Source organism: Ochotona princeps, chromosome 13 (assembly GCF_030435755.1).
Source record: "Ochotona princeps isolate mOchPri1 chromosome 13, mOchPri1.hap1, whole genome shotgun sequence".
In the NCBI taxonomy this organism is placed as follows: Eukaryota; Metazoa; Chordata; class Mammalia; order Lagomorpha; family Ochotonidae; genus Ochotona; species Ochotona princeps.
In genome coordinates, this window is record NC_080844.1 from 29,205,325 (window position 1) to 29,231,325 (window position 26,001).

The following is a 26,001-nucleotide window of genomic DNA, read 5'->3' on the forward strand; positions in this document are numbered from 1 at the left end:
TTTCTTCCTTTTTTCTAATTTTTTCTTTCTTATATCTGACACACTCAGATATTTTATCTGGCCTGTGTCTTTAATAACAAAAAGGAGTCAGGTTTTACAAAACAGATCACTTCTCAGTACTGTCATGTCCAAACAGTGAGGAAATCTTGAATAATATGTTGCACCATTTAATATAAACGCATTGACTTTTCTAGGATTGTAATTAGAAACAACTCCTTAAACATGTTCTCATTCTCATTTTCCCAGAATGATGAAAGGAAAATTGTAGCAATGTTATACTAATATAAATCAAACTAAAACAAAAATGATTTCTACATGATATCATTTGATAGTTTCTACTGACAGGGATGTTTGGAATGAATTGGGAAGATAAGGATACAATGGAATTTACATTTTGATTTGGAAGGAACCATAAAGTGATTTTCATGCCAAATCTTAGTTTAAAGTGAGTTTTGGCTTGATTTATTGTTGCCATGGCCGTCATTAGGGGGTGAAACTACAATCAGACGTTGACTTTTTTCTCTCCATCGTTCTCTTTTTCCCTTGTATCTCACAAAAATAGAATTCTTTTGCACTTGCTACGTGTGCTAAATGAATAAAGAGGTTGTTTTTTTTTTAAAAAAAACTATTTTTTCAGCCCTTGATTTGTGTGGCAACCCTCCCACCTGCAGGTACTACCACTGCTCTTCATAATCCCACTGCTCAACTCACTTTCAGGAACAATGCAATGAGGGCAATGGAATCTAGATTCTGATATTGGCTCTGCCAATAAGCACTTGTTCCATGGCACAAAAGTATCAAAGCATCACTGACTTTTGTTCTTCCTAAGATGAATTTGAGGCAAACAGCAGATAGTCATATATTTTTTCAATGTTCCATTAAATAGTATTGCACTTGATCTTAGCCAAAAGGTTGAGAAGCGATACCATCAAATACTATTATAACTGGATGCATAATACAATTGGTATTCTCAAAAAGTCCAATTCATCTATGCTACCTTGATACTGATAGAACATAATCAACTTTACTGTATAATGTAATACACCAACACCACACCACAAGCATTCTTGTGCTTTTGAAATATATCCTTTAAGTTACCAAGGTTTGATTTTATCCATATGCCTTCAATCTAGCATTGGAAATTAGCGAGAAAAAAAAAAAACTGCACTTCACAGAGTTTAATGTACTGGCAAAAAGCTCTCTTTCATATTTTTCCTTTTCTTCCTCCTTGCCCTTTCCTGGTTCCTCTCTCCTTCATTTATTTTATTTCTCCCTCTTGTATTTCATATTTCGCCCTCTCCTTTTTCTCTGTAAATTTCAGTTGATTTTCCAGTTCACTTTTTTTTATTTTCCCAATTTTCTTGATGTCTGTAAGTGGTCAGTGTTGGTTCAGAAACCTCATTAGCCAATCCCCGTAGTGCCTTACTATGGCAAGCACATTAACCTACTAAGTTACTCTGTATGAACTTGATTACCCATGTTCTGTGGGCCCTGGTGGCTCCTACGATCAGTGCCTACATTCTTGCTTCTCCCTTTCCTTTCTAATTGAATAGACACAGCCCCTCAATTTCTGCTGAAGCTGAGTTGCAGTAACGTGGCAAATTTTTCATCTTCCTGATCTATCCCTACTGACTGATTAATTTCATTTATTTATCTAATTTTGAAAATTGTGGTGTCGGCACACCTGCCTCAGGATAAGAGAGCACAATTAGCCACATTAAAGGGAAATCACAAAACATAGTGATTACATAGTTAATCAGTTTTAAGTAGTATAGAAATGTGCTGATCTATATGCATGATGCTTTGGACAAGGCTAATTTTAAGAGTTTAAAATCATTTTAATTATTTGATAGCTTTTCTCTTCTGTTTTCTTTTTTATTTACACTGGCTAGGATCTAACAATATTGATTTCACTATGGAAGACATTCTTTCATAATACATAACATTTTTTGCAACCAAAAACTCTGCATAAAGATACTAGAAGAACTGATGAGGAATTTGGGGGGTTATTGTCACAAATTCAAGACAGACTTTAATTTTATTACCATTAGATTTTTTTTTCCTGCTGCTGGGTTTGGACATTCCTATGTCAAGGTTGTTATGGAAACTTAAAGACAATTCTGTTTACTTAGTCTTTGTGCTTTTTGTTCACCAACCCCCTCTTTATTTGAATCAGTATAGAATGCAGAAGGTTTCAATCCTTCCTGACTGCAGGGTGAATTTAAGCTGAGACAGATTCTATGATGTGGCAATGTCCTAGCGCTCAGCTCCGACAGTATCTTTATTCTGTGTCTCAAGGCATTACGGCTTCCTTGGGTTGTCTCCTCTTTAAGCAATGTTGAGTAGTGGTTGGACATGTGGACATCTTTGTTGCATTGCTGAAATGAAGCTTGGACAGAACACTGAAATTTTAGTCTTAGAAGAGAGTGACTTCTCTCATTTGATCAAAATAAAGGCTTCATCAGTGATATAGTATTTAAACATCCCTTTCATTTGTCTTTAAATGTGATTGTATCTTAACGCATTTATCCTCTGGCTTGGCAGAGAGTTCTTCCTTCCCAAACGCTAAGCTCCTAATTCATTGCCTCACAAGTGCTTAATATTTTGTTCTATCAAATGTAATCTTAATTTTTCAGAGATCCATTCTCTTCTGGGTGCTTCCTTCTCTTCACATAGACATTGATTAGTGAACACCATGTTTAAACATATCACTAAAAATATTAACAAAAAGGAAGCAAAGAGAAGCTTCAGTAATTCAGTTGGCTCTAATCTTCATGTTTCTTCTACTCCTCCCTCTTCTAAACTGCTGGAGATTTTTCAATGTTCAACACATTGACATTATTTTCACCTTTACCATATTGCTGATACTGTTTTGCAAATGATATGAAAATACTTTCTAAATACAAAATGCAACATGCAATTTTAAGAATTGGAAAATTGGCATTGTCCACATTATTTTTGATCATTGGCTATCATACAATCATGGATTTTCAAGAGCAATTAAAATCTTTACACTCTAAGGGAGAATATACATCTAAAAATTCAGATAATTATAAAATATAAGGGTACTTACAAAATTTCATGGAAGTGGGATTAAAACATAATCATATTTTGTGCACATTTTGGAATATATGAATAGTATTTAATAATATGCATTACACATATTTTTGAAGTGTTAAATAAAATGATAAACAGAGGAATTTGGTATAAATGATTATTTGTTATACATATCTATTCTATTTTTCACAGAAACACGTTTTATTACACTGGCTGAAGTAATGTACCCAAATACAATATATGTAATTTTCAGCATTACTTACAGTTAGATATAGCTGTATGACTAAGTACTGAACAATGAAGTACAAGGACGAAAAACAACAGTGTGAATGGACTTTTTAGGAGACCTTTTAACAAGATGGAAGGGATGTTTGCTTTTCAGTCTTTTCATTCTTTCTGTATGGGTTATAAAAGCTATACCCAAAGCTACAGTAGACATGGTTTTGACCTTGATAATGAAAGACAGAAGCCAAGAATAATGAGGCAGAATAACAACGGTTTCTGCTTCCCTGATGACTTTCTCCAGCTGCTGTTAACAGTTGTGGATTGCCCATTCTCAGCTCCCTTTATGGAGACAGTAAATTCCTGATTTGTTTAAACTATCTCAACCAAGTCTCTATGTCTGATGGAAAATACATGATACTCACTTGGTGGAAAAAAAAATCTTTCTGAATCTACATACCAGGTCTTTTTAAAAATTATATCCTACATACTTGCACTGAATGATCCATCACCTAATTTCTTTCATACCTGTTCCTATTTCTGGAAACATACACACAACTTCTCTAGGGCCTTTCTCCTTGGATGTTCCTTAGTCAACTGAATTCAACAAACTTAATAGTAAACTTCCTTACTCTACAATTTACCTTCTTTCTAAATGCTATATCTCTTATGATAAATTATGCCACTGTTAACTACCAAACTCCCAAACCTTCAAGTAATTCTCTTTCCTAATTCACACGTAGTGACCCTAAACACTTCCACCTCAGATGTTTTTTCTTGAATAGGTAACACTCTTCTTTCTTCTCATCAATGTAACCTGCCTCCAACTTGTCACCGTTTCTCACTTGATCTGTTCAGACACAATTTGTCAACCACAAGAAAGACTCTGTCCCCCAGTACCTCATCTTTCTAATCTATCACTACTGTGTCAGAAGCAATTAACTGTTCAATACATGAATTGATATATGCTCATCTCCATCTTACATTTTTTAAGTTACTGTCAATTATGCATAGGGCTAAAGTAAAACTTTATAAATGGTTATTTTGGGGTATTCACCAGATTCTGTTCTATCTAATTTATTATACCACACATGCCAAGGGACCCAAGTGGTCCATCCACATCAGATCACTTGCTATTTGCATAATATTTTCTAGCTTACCCATTTCTGTTTGCTTTAGTTGTCATATCTTCCTTGCATTATTTTTGTCTCACCTGCCTCTAAACAGGCCCAAGTGTTCTCTATTAATTAATCAGGACACATTAATTAAGATCATGCCTCTGTAGTACTTTTTCTTGCCAATTCTGCAATTATTTGCTTACCTGTTAAACGATGTGCATTTGTACATACTGTTTCTATGGAGTTTATTACATTGTCCCCAAATCATTTGTAGATTCAGATATAATTTAGGTTTCTTAATTTTGTTTGTATTTGAGCCTCTTACAGGAAGCATCATATGGTCACCTTTTCATCTCCTGGATATTCTTCCTTGAATAGCACAGACAAGGTGCTGAATTCACAGTAGCAGATTGGAACTAACCACACTTCAGCTTCATCATACCAAAGCATTCATCCTCAGGATACATATTAGCAGTGTAAATTTAAGATTAATCAAAAAGAAAAGTTTAATTAAATGGCATATTATATAATGCTACTAAATTCCTTATCTTACTAATAAAACTTTATCTTAAATACTAATATTCCAGTTCAAGAATATAATGTTCCCATTCATTCCAGAAAAGCATTCAATTCACTCAAGTTACTTATCTGTTATATTTATCAAAAGCAATGTTTCATGCAAATGATTTGGTGAGGTTGGAAAATGCTGCAATTTTAAAAATCAAAATTCAGTAATTGCTAATGTTCCTCTGCTTTAGGATCATGCTTGTTACTTTTCAAGAGATATCACTGAAAAATAGCAAATATTAAATCTCCTTGTCTATTTAAAGAAGAAAGAAAACCAAAACAAAGATTCATGTCTAGTGAAAGATTAAATCATCAGGTTTTGGTATACATAAATGAAATATATTGTTAATGCTTACTAGGATATGCCTGCAAGCCAAAGGTAGCAAAGCATATAAAAGGGACCACACTCTTTTGTTTATTAGTGGTTTTTTTTTCCTACTAATGGGAAATTGTGGCAAAATGATGACACATAATTTTGGATTTGCAGTGCCATTCCTCATTTTGTATACTCAGCTTTTAAATTCTAAATCAAGAATTTTGAATGACTCCTGACTAATATACATATGAAATACGTATAGTTGATAATTTTGAATCAGTACTTTGAATAGGAAGAAATATAAATTCATTTATACATCTGGTGGAGATTATATTTTGAAGGACATAATTTAGCAGAAATGTCAAGGCTGGATATCTACCTATGTTTTCAAAGCTCAGCTTCAGACAGTTTAAAAAAGCATTCTACAGGTGACTTACATTAAATGTGTTTTAGTTTTTTGTAATTTGACATGTTAATGGATTTATTGGTAAATGATCCCATTGTAAACAGAAGAGCACTTGCATATGCCCATCATGCATGTTTTGTATATACATATGGATGGATATGTAACTGTGTGTATGCATATGTGTACCTGAAGACTTATTTCTGTTTGTATGGGATAGTTCAATATTCTTAAAATATATTTTCCTTTGAAAAGCAGTAGTCACTAGTATTGCACAGGCTGTGATTATGTATTTGTTTTTCTAAAATGTGAATATCAAGGAAACTAGTTTTCCTCTATCAATTACTTGTATAGACAATTAGATATATAGATATATATTTATATAATATTAATATAATATAAACAATAATTTCTAAGTTACTCACTTTTGACTTCTGCTCTTTCATACTTCATACATTCAATCCACCCAATCTGGGAAAACTCAGGATTCTCATTTACTAATATGACATCAAGGTAGTTATTTAAATTTGATTTTCACATACACTAAAATAAGATAACCAAATAAGTAATCTAACTGGAATATTATTTGTAGGAATTAAGAGATAGGCAAGATACAAATAAGATTATATTCCTTTCTTTCATATTTGATGATGATCTTTTCCTTGTGTTTTTACAGCTACATTCTCTTTCAAACCATAACTCATTGAAGCAAAATCCAACACTAGGATGCGGAGATTCAAGATGTTGTAAATGTATAAGTACATAATGTGATTATACACATTTGATTTAAATTCCTAGAATGTTCACTTTATCTGCAATCTGAAGTCTTTGTCTTTCTGAGTTAACTAAATCCAGTATTAAATACAATTTTACTATATGTATATTATTGATATTATGTTTATATTATTTAGATAAGTGATATACTCTTATTAAAAGGTGTATAGACAAGATAGACATTATTTCTACCATAGTAATTTTATAACAGTTTGAAAATGCTTCAAATTAACTTTCATTTCAAGTAGTTTATAGAACCTGATTTATTCTTCAATCTCTTTAAGTAAATAAAAATAATCTGAAACTCTCATGAATTTTTAAGCAAAATCTGTCAGAGTTCCTTGCTGGCTTAATTGCATGTACTTTTATAATACTCTGATTGTGTTTGTGCTGGGCAGAATTTATCTAAAGGATTTGGTGGTGTCTTCCCTGAAAAATACATTTCTGTGGGAAAAGCTGCATATGGCAACCATTCTCTCTTACATTTTCAACATAGCCCAACTTGTGCTAAAATCAAGATGAGCTATAACTAAGAAATCCGTTATGTCATCAATGAAAGTATGCTGAAAACATATGGGATTAAGTCTTCCTACCATCCAATGTAGGATCTGCCTTTCACTTTCTCCTTTTACTTTCAGCTACAACCAACAAACCTTAAATAGCAATTATGTTCCCTGTCCTAACTCAACTTCCTTTACACACTGAGTCAAAATCAACAAAACAGACTTAAGTTTATAAACTTTGGTAAAGACAGACATTTTGTTAAATTTAGGATAAATCCTATTCTCTCTCTCTCTCTCTCTCTCTCTCTCACACACACACACACACACACACACACAAATGACTGTAAGTTTACTGTGGTACCAACTAGTATGGAATTGGATTTAATAATAAATGTCAAGATAAAAAGTACCTGTGGTGGTGTGAGAAAGGGTGTGGCCGCTCTGTTTCACGCACCTTTCACCCATGGCAGTGTAAGCAATGGCAAGTACTCACGGCAGACATGATCAGCTCTCCCCCCAGGTTCTGGATCTCGGCTTTGACTTGACTGCATATTTTCAGCTGGTGGGAGTAGAATTTAATCTGTTCCAAGTAGGCCAATAAGTCTTGTTTGCAGGATGGATCTGGACACTAAGTAGTCATCAAAGATAAGAATGAAAACAACAAAATAAATAATGGGCAGATCACTTTATGCTACAGGTAACTGAAAATGCAGCAGCTCTATTAAGTCTCACGTCTCAGACTGAGTCCATGCAGATCCTGATACACTTTCCCATTAAAATCATTTTTCAACCTTTATTAATCCTGCTAGGGAAAAAGAAATGCTAAAAGAATTTTCAGATACAAAGAGGTACATAAAGTAATCCTTTTAATTTATGACAAAGATTGCAAGCCTTCAGACTTTAGGTAAGTTTAAATAAATATTTAAAATAGAATCATTCCTTTAATCCTGAATTACTATTACAATGCTCCTTAGGATCCGTAGTTTTATTTTGTCTGCCTTACGCTATTTGTATGGACATAAAAATTCTGCAGTAAACATATTATGCCCCATTAGCTTCAGCACTGAATGTTTGAACTGTTACAAAATTAAGAAGTAATTTCTGACTGTAGTTGTAGCTCTGTGGGCAGCCAAGAAGCAGACAGTACGTGTGCTTCAGGCATGTATTCATTCTCTTTGCCCACAACGGCCTCCTGTGCTACACAGCATCTTCCATTCGGAACTTCCTAAAGGACAATTTTGAGTTTCATCATAACACAGCAAATATCTTTGGATAGGATTTTATCTTTATGCTTTCCCTGATGCAATGATGATAGATTTTAAAAAAAAATCTTCCCTAAATTAGTTCCAGTTGTAATGAATTTTCATAAGAACGTGGAAATGTGCATGGTGATTTATATGTAAAGATATTCATTGCTGTACTACTTATAATAGAAAAATTTGGAAATGACCTGAATGCCCGATAGTTATTGAAAAATTTAAATATAAAATTATATCTACATAATGTGGCATTACATAGTCTCAGGAAAATAATGGTTCCAAAGGATATGGGAAATATTTTTGGAGGAAAAATAAAATCAGTCTTCAAAACTCCAAATTGTGTAACTGTATGTTTTAAAGTACCAAGAAATGTATAAGAATCTTCAACAAACATGATACCTAATAGATTTTATTTTTTATATTTATATACAGTAAATATATTACTTTTATTACACTACAATGTTATAAAGTGCTTTTAATTCTAATGGCTTAAACTGTACTTTAAAAATAGAATAAAGAGTCATAAAAAGTTTATATACTTCTGTTTTTATCCAGCACAGGTGCCTTGTGGGAGTGGTTCCAGGATTCCTGTGGATATCAGAATCCAACAATGTTCAAGTCCCTTATATAAAAACTGACATACAGCCGTAATACCCTTCCTACCCTATACTTTGCATTATCTCCTAGACTACATATAAAACCTTACCCGAGTAAATGCTATGTAGTGGTTACACTGTGTGGTGGGGAGGAGAGGTGTTGAGGATGGATGTGTGGATAATGAAATGCTGAAGTCTGTGCATGGTCAGTCCAGAAGACAGCATCATCCCCAACTACATTCTACCAGATCCCCAGCTGACGGAGTTCACGTGTGTGAAGCTCCAGAAACAGGGGGCCAACAACAGTTAATAACTAAGCTACACAATCCCTGAAAAACGGATTCCCATTGTTTTCCTATATACTTGTTAAGGGGAAAAGTCCCACAGATCCAGAGGGTGTAGACAAACGAAGACACAGGAATCTGAGTGAAACTTAAATAATCCACAAGGACAGCAATTAAATCAATTCTTCTGTTGAACACTGTCAGTCTTCTAGGTAGGCATGGACACGTGCATGGGTAGTAGCACGTGACAGACGGGCAGAAAGACAATCAGAGCCGAAGAGACAGACTCCTTGGGATCGAGGGTGTCTCAAGCTTTTGATAAGAAAGTAAGGGCAATGCATCTCCACATCCCCTCAAAAGGATTAAACTCTGAGAACTGATACCATTTGTGCTATAGTAATTGTCAAGCTTTGCTGTGACCTTGAACATCTAATGTATTGGTAAATTCCTTGAGAAAGTAAAATAGGGGAAGATAAGGTGGGGGAGAGGTAACGGACAGTGAGAATGGAGACGAGAACAAGAGTAACTACGTTTCAGATTTCGCAGTACAGAATAGATATGACTTTAATCTAAGCATGTAATTTCATTCAATTTTGAAACCTGTACTGCAAGCATCATTTTGCACAATGTACAGATGAGAAATTACCTCCATTGATGAAAAGAAAAACACCTCACTCTGTGTTTCTTTCTTTTTTTTTTCTGGATTGGAAGATCATCTTTATTCATTCTTTCCTCTGTTGCAGATTCTGTGCTAGCTCCTTTACACGTCTCCTGCTACGTTAGTAGCCAGAGCATCATTTAATTATTTTTAATTATTCCCTGTTTTTAGCTTTGCAAACTCAGTTGCAGAAACAGTAATTGAATTTGTGTTCAATTTCTTTCACACAGATGTACCTTAATCTCTCCTATATAACTTTCATTTAAAATATTTTCTGTACTGAGCAATTTTCTTTTCTACTTTTGGTTCTTGTCAATATACTCAAGGACAATCTTGACATTACAGAACAATATGTGCATCACACGTCAGGTGCTATTCTAATCTGACTGTTCTGTGGCCTAGCTGTGGTCCTTGTTCCCATTTACCGAAGGAGAAAACTGAGGCACTGAGAGGCTTAATTGATTTGTCAGTAACGAGGGGTGATTCTGGTATTCATCAAGACCTGGTTTCCCTTCCTTCCTTCTGCGGTGTAGAGACAATCTTCTTGTTCCTCCACTCCAATTTCTGAGTTGATCACTTAAACTGATATTTTCTTATTTGTGAATTTTAAATTGGACTTGCATGACTTTTTTTTTTTTTTTTTGCTTGAAAAATACTAGGTTTCTCTTGCTATCAACCTTGAAAATGCTGGGCAATAATGAATGCTGCTATTGACCAGATGTAAGGAATAGATTTCATCCCTCTCAAGAGACGCACAGAAGGTTGTGCCCGAAGAGTTTATAATTCTATTAAGGAAAGGTTGAATCATATGAGTGGGAAGTTTGAGGCTAAACTTCAGAAATTAAAAATCGCTTGACTAAGATGGACAGTTTGCAAAATTAATAGCAATTTTGATTATACCTAATGGTGGCACTCAGTTTTATATCTGAAGGAAAAAAAAACACTGATGGGTAAATTTTTATGCTATAAGTATTTAGGAAAACCTCATTTCGGGCTGACATTGTTTAGTCTTTTAGAGTTGGTTTTGGCGGCCTAGAAGAATCACGGAAATGGATCTTTCTTCTTTTAAGAATGTCCTCATAGTATTTGCCAAATCTCCTTTGGGCTGTTTGAATTTCTTCATTGGAAACTCTTTAGATCATTTGCCTATCTTAAATTGGGGAATTTGAAGATTTATGTTCTTATCAATTAGACGAGTACCTTATACATTGGATATTAACTCTTTATTAGGTACAAAGTTAACAAATATTTTCACCTAACCTACAGGTTGCTTGGCTTTGCTAAACATTACATTACTTATCTGTAATATATACCATTGCAATTAAAAAGCTGAAAAACTTAAAGGAAAAAAATTTTTTAAATTCTACAATATATACTTTGTATATAAAATAATGGAAAAGCAAAGAGCTATTCTTGCCATTTTTCTTCTTCCAAATTATAACTATTATAAAAACATTTTTGAAGAAATATTGCTTAGGGGATTGTAGGCATATCAAATGGTAGAATTCCATAGCACATTTGGTCATTATTTTTCACTTTATTAATATAGGAGATGTTGGCCAAGAGATTTACCTAGCTCTTTAATTCAAAAACTGTTTCTTTTCAATTTAAATTTTACAACCACAGAAGACACCCACTACAGGTAAACTGATAGCATGTCAGTCTAAGTGCTTTTCTTACATTAAGTCAGCTTCTATTCCTCTAGTCAGATTCATGATACCAATAAAGAATGCATCACTTAGTAATGAAAGGAAAACATTCATTATGCTCCATTTGGAGTTTTCAGGGTGAATTTTCAAAGCGAACACTCTTAAAGACCGTTATTCCACAATCTTTGTGAGTTTTTGCAACCACACCCACCCCCAGGCCCATTGCAGTATGAATCTCATTTAAGATACAGTTAAAAGGAACTTTGGGTAATCACACACAGGCTAACATTCCTGTAAGCTTGCAAAGGTTGGTAAATGTTAAGGTAAGGTTTGCTAATTAGGTGCCACTGTGATTTTCAAAACTAGAGACTTTAAGTAATCCATTGTTGCAAAACACTGGGTGCCCTTGACCTTCACCTTTCCACAGGGTTCAGTTCTTCTGAGATTCAAGCCAGAAGCTGCCTCATCTCTCCACACTCAGGGTCACAGATCCTCAGTGAGCCCTTTACCGTACTTTCAATGACGTTCTTAGCCCCCAGTCTTTCAATATATGAACATAAAGTCTCTTGAAACCTCTGTGATCTTCTCTGTCTTTTCTTGTTCGTCACCATGTCTTCTGACATTTCATGTAGATACTTCAGATCATCAGCATACTGAAAGCTCCAACTGCTCTGCTGGACAGAATTTTATTTCACTGATCTTCCTTACGGCTTTCAAATCACCACATGCATTATACATGTCAGTCTTTCCTCTTTCACACTTCTCTGCTGCTTTTACTTCTTTTCCCTTTTTGAAATTTTACTACCTCTTAATAATGTTTTCTCCCCTTTCATTTTCATAAATATTTCTTGGTTTGATAACAAACGTCCCAGGCTCTTTCCAAGCATCATTTTATCTGCCCATCCCTTGGTAACACAAGTTGTTTTTCCCTGAGCTTATTTCACTCTCATCCTGTTTCTAAGGTAATAGGGGACACTATTTTGACTTCATCCATTACTTGCACAGTACTAATGACAACATTCTGTCATCCATACTTATCTTCAGAAGACATTCGCCCATCCCATTTCTATGTCTCATCAACATTTACCATCAACAAATGTAACTTTGAACTGTTTGTTCCTCTAGCTTGTCTACTCAGAAATCTATGCTTCACTTCATCAACGCCTCAGTGAAGACAGCCTTTAACCTTTCCCACTGCTTCTCGCCCAGTCAGCCGTTAACTTGCGATGGTTCCATGCAGAGAAACCTCAAATCTTCTGACCATTTTTCATGGCGATGCCTGTTATGACTGCTGATTAACAAACTAACGTTTCTGAGACAGAGAAGAGATGGTATCTAACTAGGAACGAATATAATAGTCAAAAACTTCATAGTGTCAGGGATAAAGCAAAACACTGGCCTTTACTATTAAAATTGGAAGGCTGATTTGTGAGTCTTATTGGGATATCATTTTGTGGAAACATTTTGGAAAGTTATTTGAAGAAACCACATATCTTTGTATATAGATGATTTTTCATTAGAAATTATGTAGTTAAAATTTCTTTGTATCATCCTCTGTAGACCCAAAGCACCATGAATTTAAGAATTGTTTCCAAGTCACTTTTATCTTCAACTTAGTTTGCACATGCAATCATTGAGAAAGTTACATGTAATTTGAACACTAATACCAAAGATGTCTTTCCTTCTTCACTAAAGCTCTTTGCCATTACCAGCTACAAAGAAAAGCAGGGGCCAGCCTATATCGCAGATTTGCAATGACGTCTCTGGGAAATTATCGTAGGGAAGAAGCTTCTTATATAATTAACTACAATTCAAAAATACCACCCTCTTATGCATGGAATTTGTCAAATGAAGAATTAATAAGGTTGGAACAAAAATAAAAACACATTACTCTGTACAAAGGAAAAATTTGTGGAAGGATAACTCAGACAAATTGTGATTATTTAAAAATTTTGATTAAAGACAGGCAAACAGCTGCAAGAGAGAATTTCCTGTTTTGTCCTCTCCTCCTACAATCAAGGTCACCATAGTGTTTGGTTCGTTTAGTTATAATCTTGTTGACTCAAAATTAGCTTGAATACATAACATTGCTCAAAACATTTAAGATATCATTTTATAGGAAAAATGCCAAAGATTCGCTAAAAGGGTAAAGAGTGAAGCAGCATATCTTTGAACCTCAGTTCAGAATTATTTCAAGGATATATACAGATGAGATATTTGAGGTATTTTTACTTCCAAAACAATTCTTATACATTTGTTTTTATGTAAGTTCAAACGTAATAGGAAAGAGTCCTTCAGGTTGCAAGGAACATCTTGTACAAGAGTAATAAGTATCCCAATAAAGCTCCTCTAAACACATAAGCAAGAATAAGGTGGAATAGTAGCAAAGTTAAAAAGAAAAGCATTTTTCCCTAAAGGGAAATAAATATGCATTACCAATTTGGATATAACATAAAAGTTTTAAAATGATAGTATACCTCATTCCGAAATATTAATTTATTCTCCCAATACACTAACTTATGGACCTGACAGATTTTTCAATTAGAATTAGACAAAAGGTGAGTCTAATACAGAAGCTGCAGGTTAAAAATTAAAATACGGTTGAGAGAAATATAGGGAAAGGTAGCAGAAGTATTTTGAAACTCTAGTTTCTATAACAATTATATGCTTTCTTCATTCTATTCTTTCAAAATTCTGCTAATTACTATTTGTCTTTCAATTTTACAAAGAATTTATGCACATATTGTTGACATGGATGTCATAAAAAATGTTAAAACTTATTGATGTTTGAGGAGCAAAAGTAGAATTATAAGGTATCAGCGAAAAATAACTTGATCTTTCAACCAATTAAACCCAATGCAGTTTATTTTAAGCTGGCAAGTTTATATTTAAAAATAATGGAAGTACATTCAAGCCCAAAAAATGCACCCTAAAAATAATTAAGCTTTTTATTTTAAAGGTGTCAACTGCTTGTATGCTAATCATGTTAGATAATTAAAAACAGGAGCAAGTGTTTGTTGTACAAGTTAAGACATCATTTTAGGCTCTCAAATCCCATATTGGAGTGCTCGGCTGAATGTCCTAGTTCCCCATCCAATTATGTATGCTGGGAGATAACGACAACGGCTCAAGCACTTCGGACCCTGCTTTCCACTGGGAGGCTCCCACTGAGCTCCAGACTCTTGGCTTTAGTCTGATCTACTCTGGGCTACTGTAAGCATTTTGGGAAAGACAACAGATGGAAAACTTGTATTTCTCTTTCTCCCTTTCTTTCATATAAACAAAAATGGATAAATAAATGAATAAAAACCTACAAATAATGTCACTAAAACTTAGGGGAAAAAATATCCTATAGAGAAAAACCCAGTGTTGCGCTAATCAAAGTTTCAATAGCAAACAGCAATCTGTATGGATTTTCACCTGGCTCATGTGAATGGACTTACTTGATTGGCAATCTGCCGAGCTAAGACATCCATTCTTGATCCTGATTCTGAAATCGTTTTGGCTGCATAGATCACATCAGTCGTATGCTTTAGAGGGCCTTTACCCCTGAAAATGAAAGAAGGAGTTAATTGTTGTGCAGGTAAAGTATGTGCATATGTAGATAGCCCATATCCATGTATGTAAATGCTATTCTCAGCTCAAAGCACTGGCACTGGTCTGGGAATGGATTCACTCACCCAATCATATTTCAACAAGGAATGAAAAAGAAAATTCAGATCCAGTTGCATTAAGACTCATGAAAGATTGCAGAGAAGCTGAATTTGGTTTGGTTTCCTTTCTGTTTGTTATAGTAAACTTCACCCTAGAGATATTCTTGGTGTATTTAGAAACCCCAGTATAAACATATTTTCTGGGTTTCTAAATTATAAACAGAAATATGGTATTTGGGGTATTGCATACATTTGTTCATGTTGATTAGCAAGGCTGCTTTTTAACTTTGTTTACTTCTTGAATAGTCTTTCGATGAATCATATTTTATTTACATCATTTTATCCCTATTCCATATTATTAGAGAAAAATACTTGTCGACTATGAAGAGTGCTATGTAGTGGCAAGACAGAGATGGTTCATATAAAGTTAAAAGAACAGTGAATTCTATATCTAAAAAGGTGAACACCAAAAAACTTGTGCATTACATACATGTCAAAAGTGAGCCTTTCAGTGTCCTTTTCCCAGGGTGCCTCTCAAAATTGTTACAAATAAGTCTTTCTTAAAATTTGAATGGGGTGCCTAACCATGAAGCCTGGTTTAAATCATCATGCTTTTGTGAAACTGCAGACACAGGTAGCTTTGTAATGAAAGGAGAAGAAAGCAACATTCATCATTATGATAATTAAGTTGCTTTACGCATGAGGCAGGAATCAGTGTTATGTACATGGTTAGGGTTCAAGGAAGATACTGCATTACATTATTTCTATGCATCCCCAGAGAGAGAAAGTTTAAGTTAAATAAAGCTGTCTAGGTTCCCAAAAGGCAACTCATCAATTTTCCAGGTCTTAAACAATGGACAAAGGTTGTTTCTGAAGCGAACAGTTAAGACTCTCACAAGTAAAACAACAAAGAGTTGTATTGAAAGAATGAAGTTAATTCTCAATTAGCTCCATTAGCTGGCAATAAGGGAAATCCAAATAAAAACATCACTGAGATACCACCTAATTCTAGTAAGAATGGCCCACATACAGCAAACCACCACCAACACTTGCTGGCAAGAATGCAGGGAATAAGGAACCCTACTCCACTGCTAGTGGGATTGCAGGCTGCTGTAGCCTCTATGGAATCAGTATGGAGAATACTCAGGCAACTGAAAATCTACCTACCATATGATCCAGCAACACCACTTCTAGGAATATATGCAAATGACTTATTACACAAGAAGGCAACAAGAACCCCTATGTTCATAACAGTGCAATCAATAATCACAAAAACATGGAAGCAACTGAAATGCCCATCAACAGAAGACTGGATAAGGGAACTACAGTTAACTTACTCTATGAAATACTACTCAGCTATTAAAAAAAAAATGAAATACATTTCTTCGTGGCCAAATGGGCCCAACTGGAAACCACTATGCTAAGGGAAATGAGCCAATCCCAAACAGCCAGATATCATATGTTTGCCTTAATATAAGATAATATGTCAAACCTAAAAATTGTACCTGTAAATTGTATCTTATCACACTTCCTGTCTGTACTACATGCAATAAGATCTTGTGATGTAACCTATTAATCAATAATTCATAAGAGACTGATTGCATATGATCACCTGAGATTGTCAATATAACTCTTAACACTGCTGTTACTACTACCCATGGGTAACAAGGTTCTAGTCCACCCTGTAGTCCCATTTAAACCACACGGGTCATACATTAGCATTAATTTCTGCAGGAAGATATTGGACACTCTTTTACACCACCCTAGCATCACATTGATACCCCTGCTATGAGTTCGACAACACCATGGAGATGAAAACTCATTACTTCATTTTATTTAATTTATTTCCTTCTCAACCTGTGGTGGACTGTACCTAAGAGGAGGCATAATGGAAGCGCAGCACAAATAAATATGTCCATATGCAGAAACAGGGAGAGGTATATCTCCTTACTTGTAATACAAGCATGGTCTCACAGCGAAATGACAGATAAGCCCCAACTTCGATGGGAGGCACTTCAAAGGCAGTATAATGGGCTTCTTAGGGTACATGAACGACATCTAGTGAAAGACTGGAGAGGAGAACAGTGGGGGTGTGAAAGGAGAGGGGAAACCCCAATGCCTATTAAACTGTGTCATAAAATTAAAAAATTTTAAAAAAAGAATGAAGCTAATTCATCGCCCCCCCTCCACACACAACTGCTGCATTTCCCTATAAAAACACTGGGCTGATAAAAGTGAAACTACTCTAACTTTAAATGCATACCTTGTTATAAAAATCACTGTCTTACAATAACTTTCAGAACTTAAAAGTAAATTATAATGCACTATGACAGTCCACAGTTATTCTCTCCGCAAGGTTCTTAATTAAATGTATTGTCTGGCAAGTTTCATATATATATGTATGTATGTGTGTGTGTGTGTGTGTGTGTATATCTATATATATATCTATATATATATATAGATATACACACACACACATTTTACAAATGATTCTATTTCATGCCAAGCTTCCAGACGAAGCTACAATTACTGAAACTATGATAAATTTTTAACAGTCTCAGCCTGAAATGTGCTATGTCATGAAAGCTTTTAAATTGGGAAATACATTCAAAGGTTGTTTGCCGCTTTCATTTTCATAATGGGTTCTCAGGATCTCCTGTCAGCACATAGTGTCTTAAATCACTGAGTTGGATGCTACGGAGAAAGATACCCAGAGGAGGAAGGGGCAGGGATAGGAAGCACTTAAATAAAACCAGAGGCCAGATTCACTTTAATAACTGATGGTTATAATAACAATCTGTCTAGTTCCCCCAAAGGAGGGCAGATCCTGTTACAAAGTGGAGGGTCTGCCAAATGACAACTATGTGAGGTAATGCATATGCTAATATAGCCATCCCACAAAAGTATACATATTTCAAAACATCATGTAGTACATGCAAAAGGTTTCTAAAAGTTATCTATTGAATTTTTCACTTCATTTGAAAACTTATAGGTTAGAAGATATGCCAGAAAGGGCTGCAATGGCCTTGTGATAGGGACACAGCAGGCATTTATAGAGATGTGTCAGAGAGGTATCACTGAGACAAGGCGTTGGTTTACTATCAATCTGCAACATATTTCTGCTGCTTTATTTCCCTTCCTTAAATTCCTCTCCCTGACTTTATCCCATTGCTGGCATCAGTCCCCTAAATTCTCCCTCTTTTGATTAGCATCAAAACATAGGTTGAGATGTTTAATACCAAGTCAATTAATTAGACTTCTGGCTTAGAAACAATGATAAAAAATAACAAACGATTCCAAGGATTGTATTTTGTCTTATGAAGGAATGAGAATACCAATGACATGAGTTGGTATTTTCAGCTACTAATTAAAACAGGAAGTTTGGTTTTATTATTTGCGTTTTGTGGTTAAAGGCAAAACATTTTTCTCTCAATCTTTTCTGTTGATTTTTACATATAAAAGTTTGATGATGCTGTAGTTTACTTAGTAGATGAAAACAACTATACTGTACATCTGTTCTGCCATAATAATAGTTAAATCATTTTGTATTTTTTACATATCAGGCAATATTCTTTATACAGAATAATTGTATTGGTGTCACAACCCAATCAATATAGAATTATTACTAACAATTTTTATTTTGTAAATGAGGAAACTGAGGGGGCAGAGAGACTAAATATGTTTTGCCAGAGTTACACAGCTGATAAGTACTGGAGAGACAGAGCTTGAACTCTGGCAATGTGGTTGCAGAATCTGCTTTGAACAATTGCACTCCACTGCCTCCTGCAGAATAAACCTAGCTGAAATTCAAAATAATTAAATTATTCTCTTAGATACTGATCAGAACTATCATGAATGCATTAGGGAACACAGGCAAAGGTTAAATTTAGATGCTTGCAACACAACAGCTTCAAGGATACAATTTACATCTGTGCCCTTGCAAAGTAACAAATGTACCATGTTGCATGGCCTTTCAGGGACATAATAAATGGCCCTAATAGTCTAAATCCTACGGCGTTGTTCTTGAGATGGTATTGCTAATTTTGCCCTTTATCTTCATTACCTTCCCATCCTTTTTCCCTCTCCTTAGATTCTACAACCCTACATTCTAACTCTGTCATTGCAACCCATATTAGATGACCACTGCACCTCGGATTTTTTTGTAACAAATGGAGCAACTAGCAGAAAAATCTTAACTCTGGACATAGTTACATTTATTTATCACATTCACATTTTGTGCAAATTAGTGCAGTGAAATGAATATGAACTCAGAAAAAAATATTTTACCTGAATCCCGATACTGTTACTAGCCAGGTAATGTTGGGTAAGTGGCTGTTGTCTGAACTTGTTTTTTCTTAATAAAAATCTAACATTTACACAGCATATGACAAATGGTAAGTTCTCATCAAACTAATTTACTATTTTGTTTCTATTTTAATGAAGGCTGTTTTGTAAAAGTTTCACTTTTAAATGGTTATTTTAAACATTAGAGTACTTGCCAAATAATAGCAACTGAATGGACCATACTGACCTCCTTATTATACCTTCTGATAGTATTAATTTATACAGCCATGTCTATTCATAATATCCTTTAGCTAAAGATAGAACATAATATATATATATATATTTGAGTTGTTTTTTAACTCCTTATGGAGAGCTGATTTACATTTACGGACAAGTTTTGTGACAATATAACTTCCTAGCAGCAAGGATTTAGCTCTACAAGTTATATGATCAGGATTTCCTTTCTTGTAATTCTGTATTACATACAAAAGAAAAAAATAATTATAGTGAAAGTGATCCAAAGGATGAGATGAAAAGATGTATCAGATTCAAGCAAGCACACACTATTCCTCTTAAATTCTGATCAGCCAACTTTTCCCTCTGGATAACACGTTCTTGTATACAGTGCCATTCTTCAGTTTTGAGGACCCTGTAAAAGTTCTCTTGAAATCATCTAGTGAGTAATCAGCTGACAATCATCTTGAGTAATTAATATTCTGAAAGACTTCTGGGATTTAAATCTCAAAGAATTTGTTGCTCTGAAAAAGTGAACATGTCTAAACCTAATCATATACACAACCATACCACACAGTTGCATCACCTCCTCTTGTTCCCTAGTATTTAGAGTAGCCTAACTTCTATAACAAGATAAACATATCTTAGTGACTTAACACAACACTGTTTATTCCTTTCTTGTATCTCATCCAAAATAAACTGTTATGCAGTAGGTACATCACATAGTCACTTAAGAACATCAGTGCCTTCCAAGTATAAGAACTGCTTTCCTTTTGAACTTCAGAGCCCTCTTCTGGAACCGCTATGTTTAGAGACCTAGCACCGAAAAAAAATGAATAGAAGATGTCATAAATGCTCTCGGAGTCAAAACAGGAAGCAAAAAACATCCCTCGCAGCCACCTTCCAGAGTTCAAACACACAGATTCATGTGGCTGCAAAGAAGGCTGGGAGATATATTATGTGTACGTCAGGAATAAAAGAATACAGAGTTGTGTGAATTAATAACATCTCTACTGAACATACTCAAGGGTGTTACAGTTCTATTTTATATTTTAAATTTAGCAACAAATTACTGTATTCTTTGTGAAAGAAAATTTTGATGTTGCCAACTGGATGCAAAAATGGGGGATGAACCAAGTGTTTTCACCAACACAGCTGAAATGACAAGACATGGACTCAACTAAAAGACCAATTATATTTCTTATTCTGAAATGGTCACAATGTAGAAGGTCTATTTTTAAAAACAAATTTTATGGAAGCTTTATTCTCTGAATGATAATGATAGCCTGTCATGCTCAATGTTGTGCTTGTTTATGAAATGAGGAGAGGACTGACTTCAGAGCTATTTCTGGAGGCCATTCTGGAAGAACACTTATGGTTGCTCTTAGTGGCAGTGTGTTTGGGGGGTGGGCGGGAGAAATAAAGATTCCCTTTCTCGACTCTACAACTTAATTTTCTAAAGAAATCTGAAATTCAAATTTCTTTTTTTCCCTTGTTTTTACTCCTTGAATTCATCCAATTTAAACTTTACCTCTTAGTTTTGCATCAAATCCTGCAGAACCAAGGAAAGGATTCCACAGAGGGCCAAAACAAACAAGTAGAAACAACACATGTACACACACATTAAGCACAGAGAGAAAACAAAAGCAGAATTAGAGTGAAAACTAAGAATTTCTTTAGCAAAATAGAGGTCAACTGGAGAAACTTTAAAAAAACCCATAATATTCTAAGTCTCTATGTAAATTCCTACAGAAGCCTTATGTAGCAACAAACTGGGTTGTGTGGTGATTATATTCAAAGCACTGTTATAATTGCTTAATTTTCTCACCCAACTCTTACTTCCATTCCTATTGTACAAAATCGTGGAGTTTTTATACCATACAAATTTAGGAGTTGCCATTCTCATCACAGGTACTCTCATTGCGCACATTACATTTTGTGCTGCCATACACGCCTATTCTGCTACCAATATCTACTGTCTTTTTCTTAGGACTGAAGAAGCTCACAGTGCCTTACTTTTTCACCAATGTAAATGAGTACAAGTCAGTTTAAATTGATTTCAAGGAGCCAAACCATTATTACTTGTGGAGGCAGTTAAAAGTGAATCACATATTGAAAATATCACCTTGGGTTTTCCATCAGTAAGCATTCTTCTGTACTGAAATTCCATGGATATTTTTCAATCAGTATAATGTTTCCAGTAAGTGCAAAGAAATGATCCGGAACAGCAGATCTCCAGCCATTTTGCTGAGTGGAGTCCTACTAGATCATCCTCTGCTGTTTACCTGAATCAACTGCAAGGGTTACTAAATCAATGAATAACCTCTTCTTTGGTTCAATTTGTTTTATTGGCAATATGCTATTTATGAATTGCTTTTCTTTTTTTTCTTCATTCTATCTGTATCTGAAAGTAGACACATGCAGCTAAAATAAAGTTGCAATTACTTGAATCCTTCAGTTGGATTTATGGTTCATAGAGACATATGTGTCTAGTTGTGGGGGATCAAGATTGGCTATTACAAGTTTTCTGGGAGTGATTTTAGAGTTATGTGAACCTCAGAACTGGTGAAAATTGTGGTGGTTTTTTGTTGGAATTTTATTTCTAGTGACCCCAGCCCAGGTTTTGCTTGATTAGGTTGCTTTGATATCACATCTATGTTATCTCTATCTATATACATATATCTACAAATCTAGATACACATATCACATACGCCATAGGTAGATGTATGGTTACTATATATCTCTATATATCATGTATTATATGTCACATGTAGATATAGTTACTATACATCTATATATGTGTGTATAGTTATCTACAGATGTATAGATACATAGTATATATAGATTCACTCTCATCCTAATGTCTAGCAAATTGTTGTATCAACCTAAACGGAAAACGGAAGCCTGTGATTACATTCATCGTAGGTCTTACTGCTCTTAAATTTCACAACTGCTATAATTGATTTCAATTGTTTTCCTAAAAACTCACAAAATCCTTACATTACTTTCCTGTTGTTTTGTAACAAATTATCATAAATTCAGTAGCTCAAATAATGCAAACATATTACTTTACATTGCTTGAGGTCAGAAGTCAAAACCAAACTTTGCTGGGCTAATGTGAAAGTGTCATCAGGGCTGGTTACCTCTGGAGGTTCTAGGGAGACAATCCACTCCACTCATTTTCCCGTTGGTAGAGGCTGCCTGCTTCTGTCTTCCTTCGTCTGTCCTCAAAGCATATCTCAATACATTCTGCTGCTGTCATCACATCAGTCCTTTGTTGGTTGGAACCCTGGGGAGCCTTTTGATCTACTCCTCTAATCTAGAGTAACCTCTTCATCTTAAATGTCTTCGTGGACTTACTTCTGCAAGGTGGCTTTGCTATATAAGGTAACAGCAACAGGTTCTGGAAATTTATAGGTAGATATCTTGAAGGGCCTCTATTTAGCCTATCTTCAAGTGTCCAAGGCTGCTCCTGGGAGGAAGTTACTGGTTTCTGTGATCTTAAGTCAGTTGAGGCCAGTTAACAGCATCCCAGTAGTTGTTCGCTAATACCTTATCATTGTTTTTAGCATGACATGCATTATTTCAAATGCCAGTGAAAGAATAAGGTGTTTGGTTCTTACTGGTTTATTTGCTGTATGTTCCTTTACTTAAAATTCATATCAAACAGAGTGAGCTGAGACCTGAGAAAAGCTGGGGGACATTTTATAGGTCTGGTGCTACTCTTGCTCCTCTAGATACGATATGTTACTATTTATCTGCCCTTGGCCTCCCCTGTTACCAAACAGGAAACACACACTGAAAGCACAACAGACTCTGGCATAGGGCAAAAAGGAAAGACGAGTACTGATCTGAGGAAGATGAGGAAATTCTTTCAGGTCACTATTTTATATGCTAACTTCCTCTTTGAGACCTAGAGGATTAGAAACCTGTAGAACTCATTTTAACAAAAAAGCCAGAAACTATCTCTACTGCGTTCACTATGATAGTTAAAACCATTAACGAATTCTCTTGGCTACAACTGGTTATTAAAACTGTAACTTGCAGGATAAATGCATTGGTGACTCTTGACACTCATATGCAGGGTGAACATGACAAAAGCCATTGGGATCTTTCCTCATTTGTAGTAAAGTTGTCTCTCCCTTCCCCCATAACAGATTGTAAGTCATTATTTATTAACACCTTTCCAGGACATAATGAGAAATCTGTACTCGGAACCAACATTTGAAAACAGGTCCTTTTTCACCTTCTACACATTTCTTCTCTGAGTGTGCACATTAATCAAAGCCAATGTACTGTAAATACAATCACAGTCTCTGACTGTGGGAGTCCTTCTTTTTCCTGTTGGCAGTGGCCTCAGCATTAATCAAGTACACAATCTCTTGCAGAGCCTTAGTTATTTTTTTTTTTTTGGTTTTTTTTTTTTTTTTTTTTTTTTTTTTTAGTTTCCCCTTAAACAACTCTGATATACTGGCTGCTCCTGCTCCCTTAATATCAGACCAAACTTTATGGGCTCTGAAAATAAGCATTTTCGGTTTACGAAAATAATATGATTTAGCTATTATTTATTTGGCATTTGAACTTTCCAAAGCCTGCCAACTCACTTTTTATTCTGGTCAGGCTTCAAGGCTATCCTGAGTGCAGATGAAGGAGTATGCAGAAGTGAAAAGTGTCACCAGTTTACTTGACACTTACCATACTTAGCGGCTTGGATGCACAGGTCATTCGGGGATCTCACTTGCCAGTAGCTGCAGGTCTTGCTGTGTCTCAGACGGAAAGACCCTGGAAGCTAAGGCATGCCCCTCTCCTCTGTCCAATGGGATACAGTGACATTGCAAAGTCTGTGCATTTCAATTGAACTATTCACAAAGGTATGTCTTGAGATATAGTGCTTCATACAGCCTGCTTTCATATTAATGTGCCATTATCACTGTTTCCAATAGATTTTAATGCTTCATTGAATTATTCTACATTGACTCAATCTTGGTATTTTTAAAATGGATGACAATTTTAAGATAGCTCTAGTCGACATATATCATCACCAGCAACATTATTTTGTTATCTCCTTTGTTGGGACCAATATCCAACTATCTATGAAATGGAATTGAGATGATACATAATATGCTTTCTCATTAGGAAAAGTCAAAGATAGATTCCAATAATTATCTACTGTCATGTGTAGCGAATCCCACATTATTAGCCCCCTTCCCATCTGTATGGGCTCTTGCCCTAGGAGTGTCTTGCCTTGGGATAAATGAGACTTGCAACAATCCTGAAGTGCTTAAAAGCTGCTCTGATACCAGGTGGCTCAGTCTGAAGGGTCACATGCTAGTATCAGACTGAAGGACATATAAGCTCAGCTTAGACTTCATTCCTTATTTGTTTCAGCCTTTTTTTCTTTCTTCCTAGACTTTCTGTTCTCTGTTAGAAGGTGTGGATGCTTTGATGCTGGTCCAGCAGAGAGCCCTGGGTCACCATGCCAGGAATTACAAGGCCACAGATCTCTGCACCTTTTTCTAACAGGAGTATATTTCATTCGAGGTGTCCTAGTTCTTTCTGATGAACATAAGACACAAGGTTTTGCCTTTAAAATGTTTAATAATGGAGAAGAGCATATTATGCCAGATTAAGGCTGTTGCCATTCTCTCTAGTGTACAACTCCCTAAATATCAGTGTTTCTAGTAAAAAAAAAAATCTTCCTTTAAATGTGAGACACTAGGTTTCTAATTAGGTGAGCTTGTTTAGGAAACAAAAAAGGATGAGAAAACCAGAAGCTTGTGAGTAAATTACAAATTCCTTTGCTACTTTTAGGAAGCAGCTTACAGAGTTGAGTTTAGAGTTCTACATTCAGATGCTGAAAAACTGCCCTCCCCACCATGGGAAAATGACCTTTGCCCAGATTAACTGTGACCATATTACACCATCAGTCCTAAGAAGCGTACCATGTTTATCTCAAGACCTGGCATTCCAAAGCCATCTCCTCTTTCATAGTGAACTTTTGTGCCTTAAATGACAAAGTATGCATGGCTATCGTAAAAAAAAAAATGGCTTTGAGGTATTTATTTTTTATATAATGAAATAACACATGTTGTACTTACACTTACAGCTTCTGTATATGTGTATTTAATTACGTGTCTTCTACTGTAACATAAATCATGCATGTATAAAATATATTTTAAATGGATTAAGAGATAAATCTATTTCCATTAACTTGATCATGAGAATTTCATCAAAATAATCTCAACATAGAATATTTCCTTGGGAGAAACTTAAAATGATTTTTAGATAGTGTAAAAACTTATTTGAAGTACTTTTCTTGATACTTGATTACATTGGTCCAGTCCTTGTAAGTTTTTCTGAGAGAAGCATTGATTTTATTTTGTGGTGTGACTGACCAACATGTTTTACAAATAAGAGAACTATC

General features: G+C 35.0%; 1 protein-coding gene across 1 annotated transcript in view; it reads right to left on the bottom strand.

Moving 5' to 3' along the window:
* CTNNA3 (catenin alpha 3) overlaps positions 1-26,001 on the bottom strand; it is a 1,173,927-nt gene that overhangs the window by 23,328 nt on the left and 1,124,598 nt on the right. Inside the window, exons 16-17 of the mRNA XM_058671693.1 lie at positions 14,850-14,955; positions 7,454-7,588 (exon numbers count right to left, since the gene is read on the bottom strand). Of these exons, the coding sequence (XP_058527676.1) occupies positions 7,454-7,588; positions 14,850-14,955 (241 nt within the window). The remainder of the gene's footprint in view (positions 1-7,453; positions 7,589-14,849; positions 14,956-26,001) is intronic.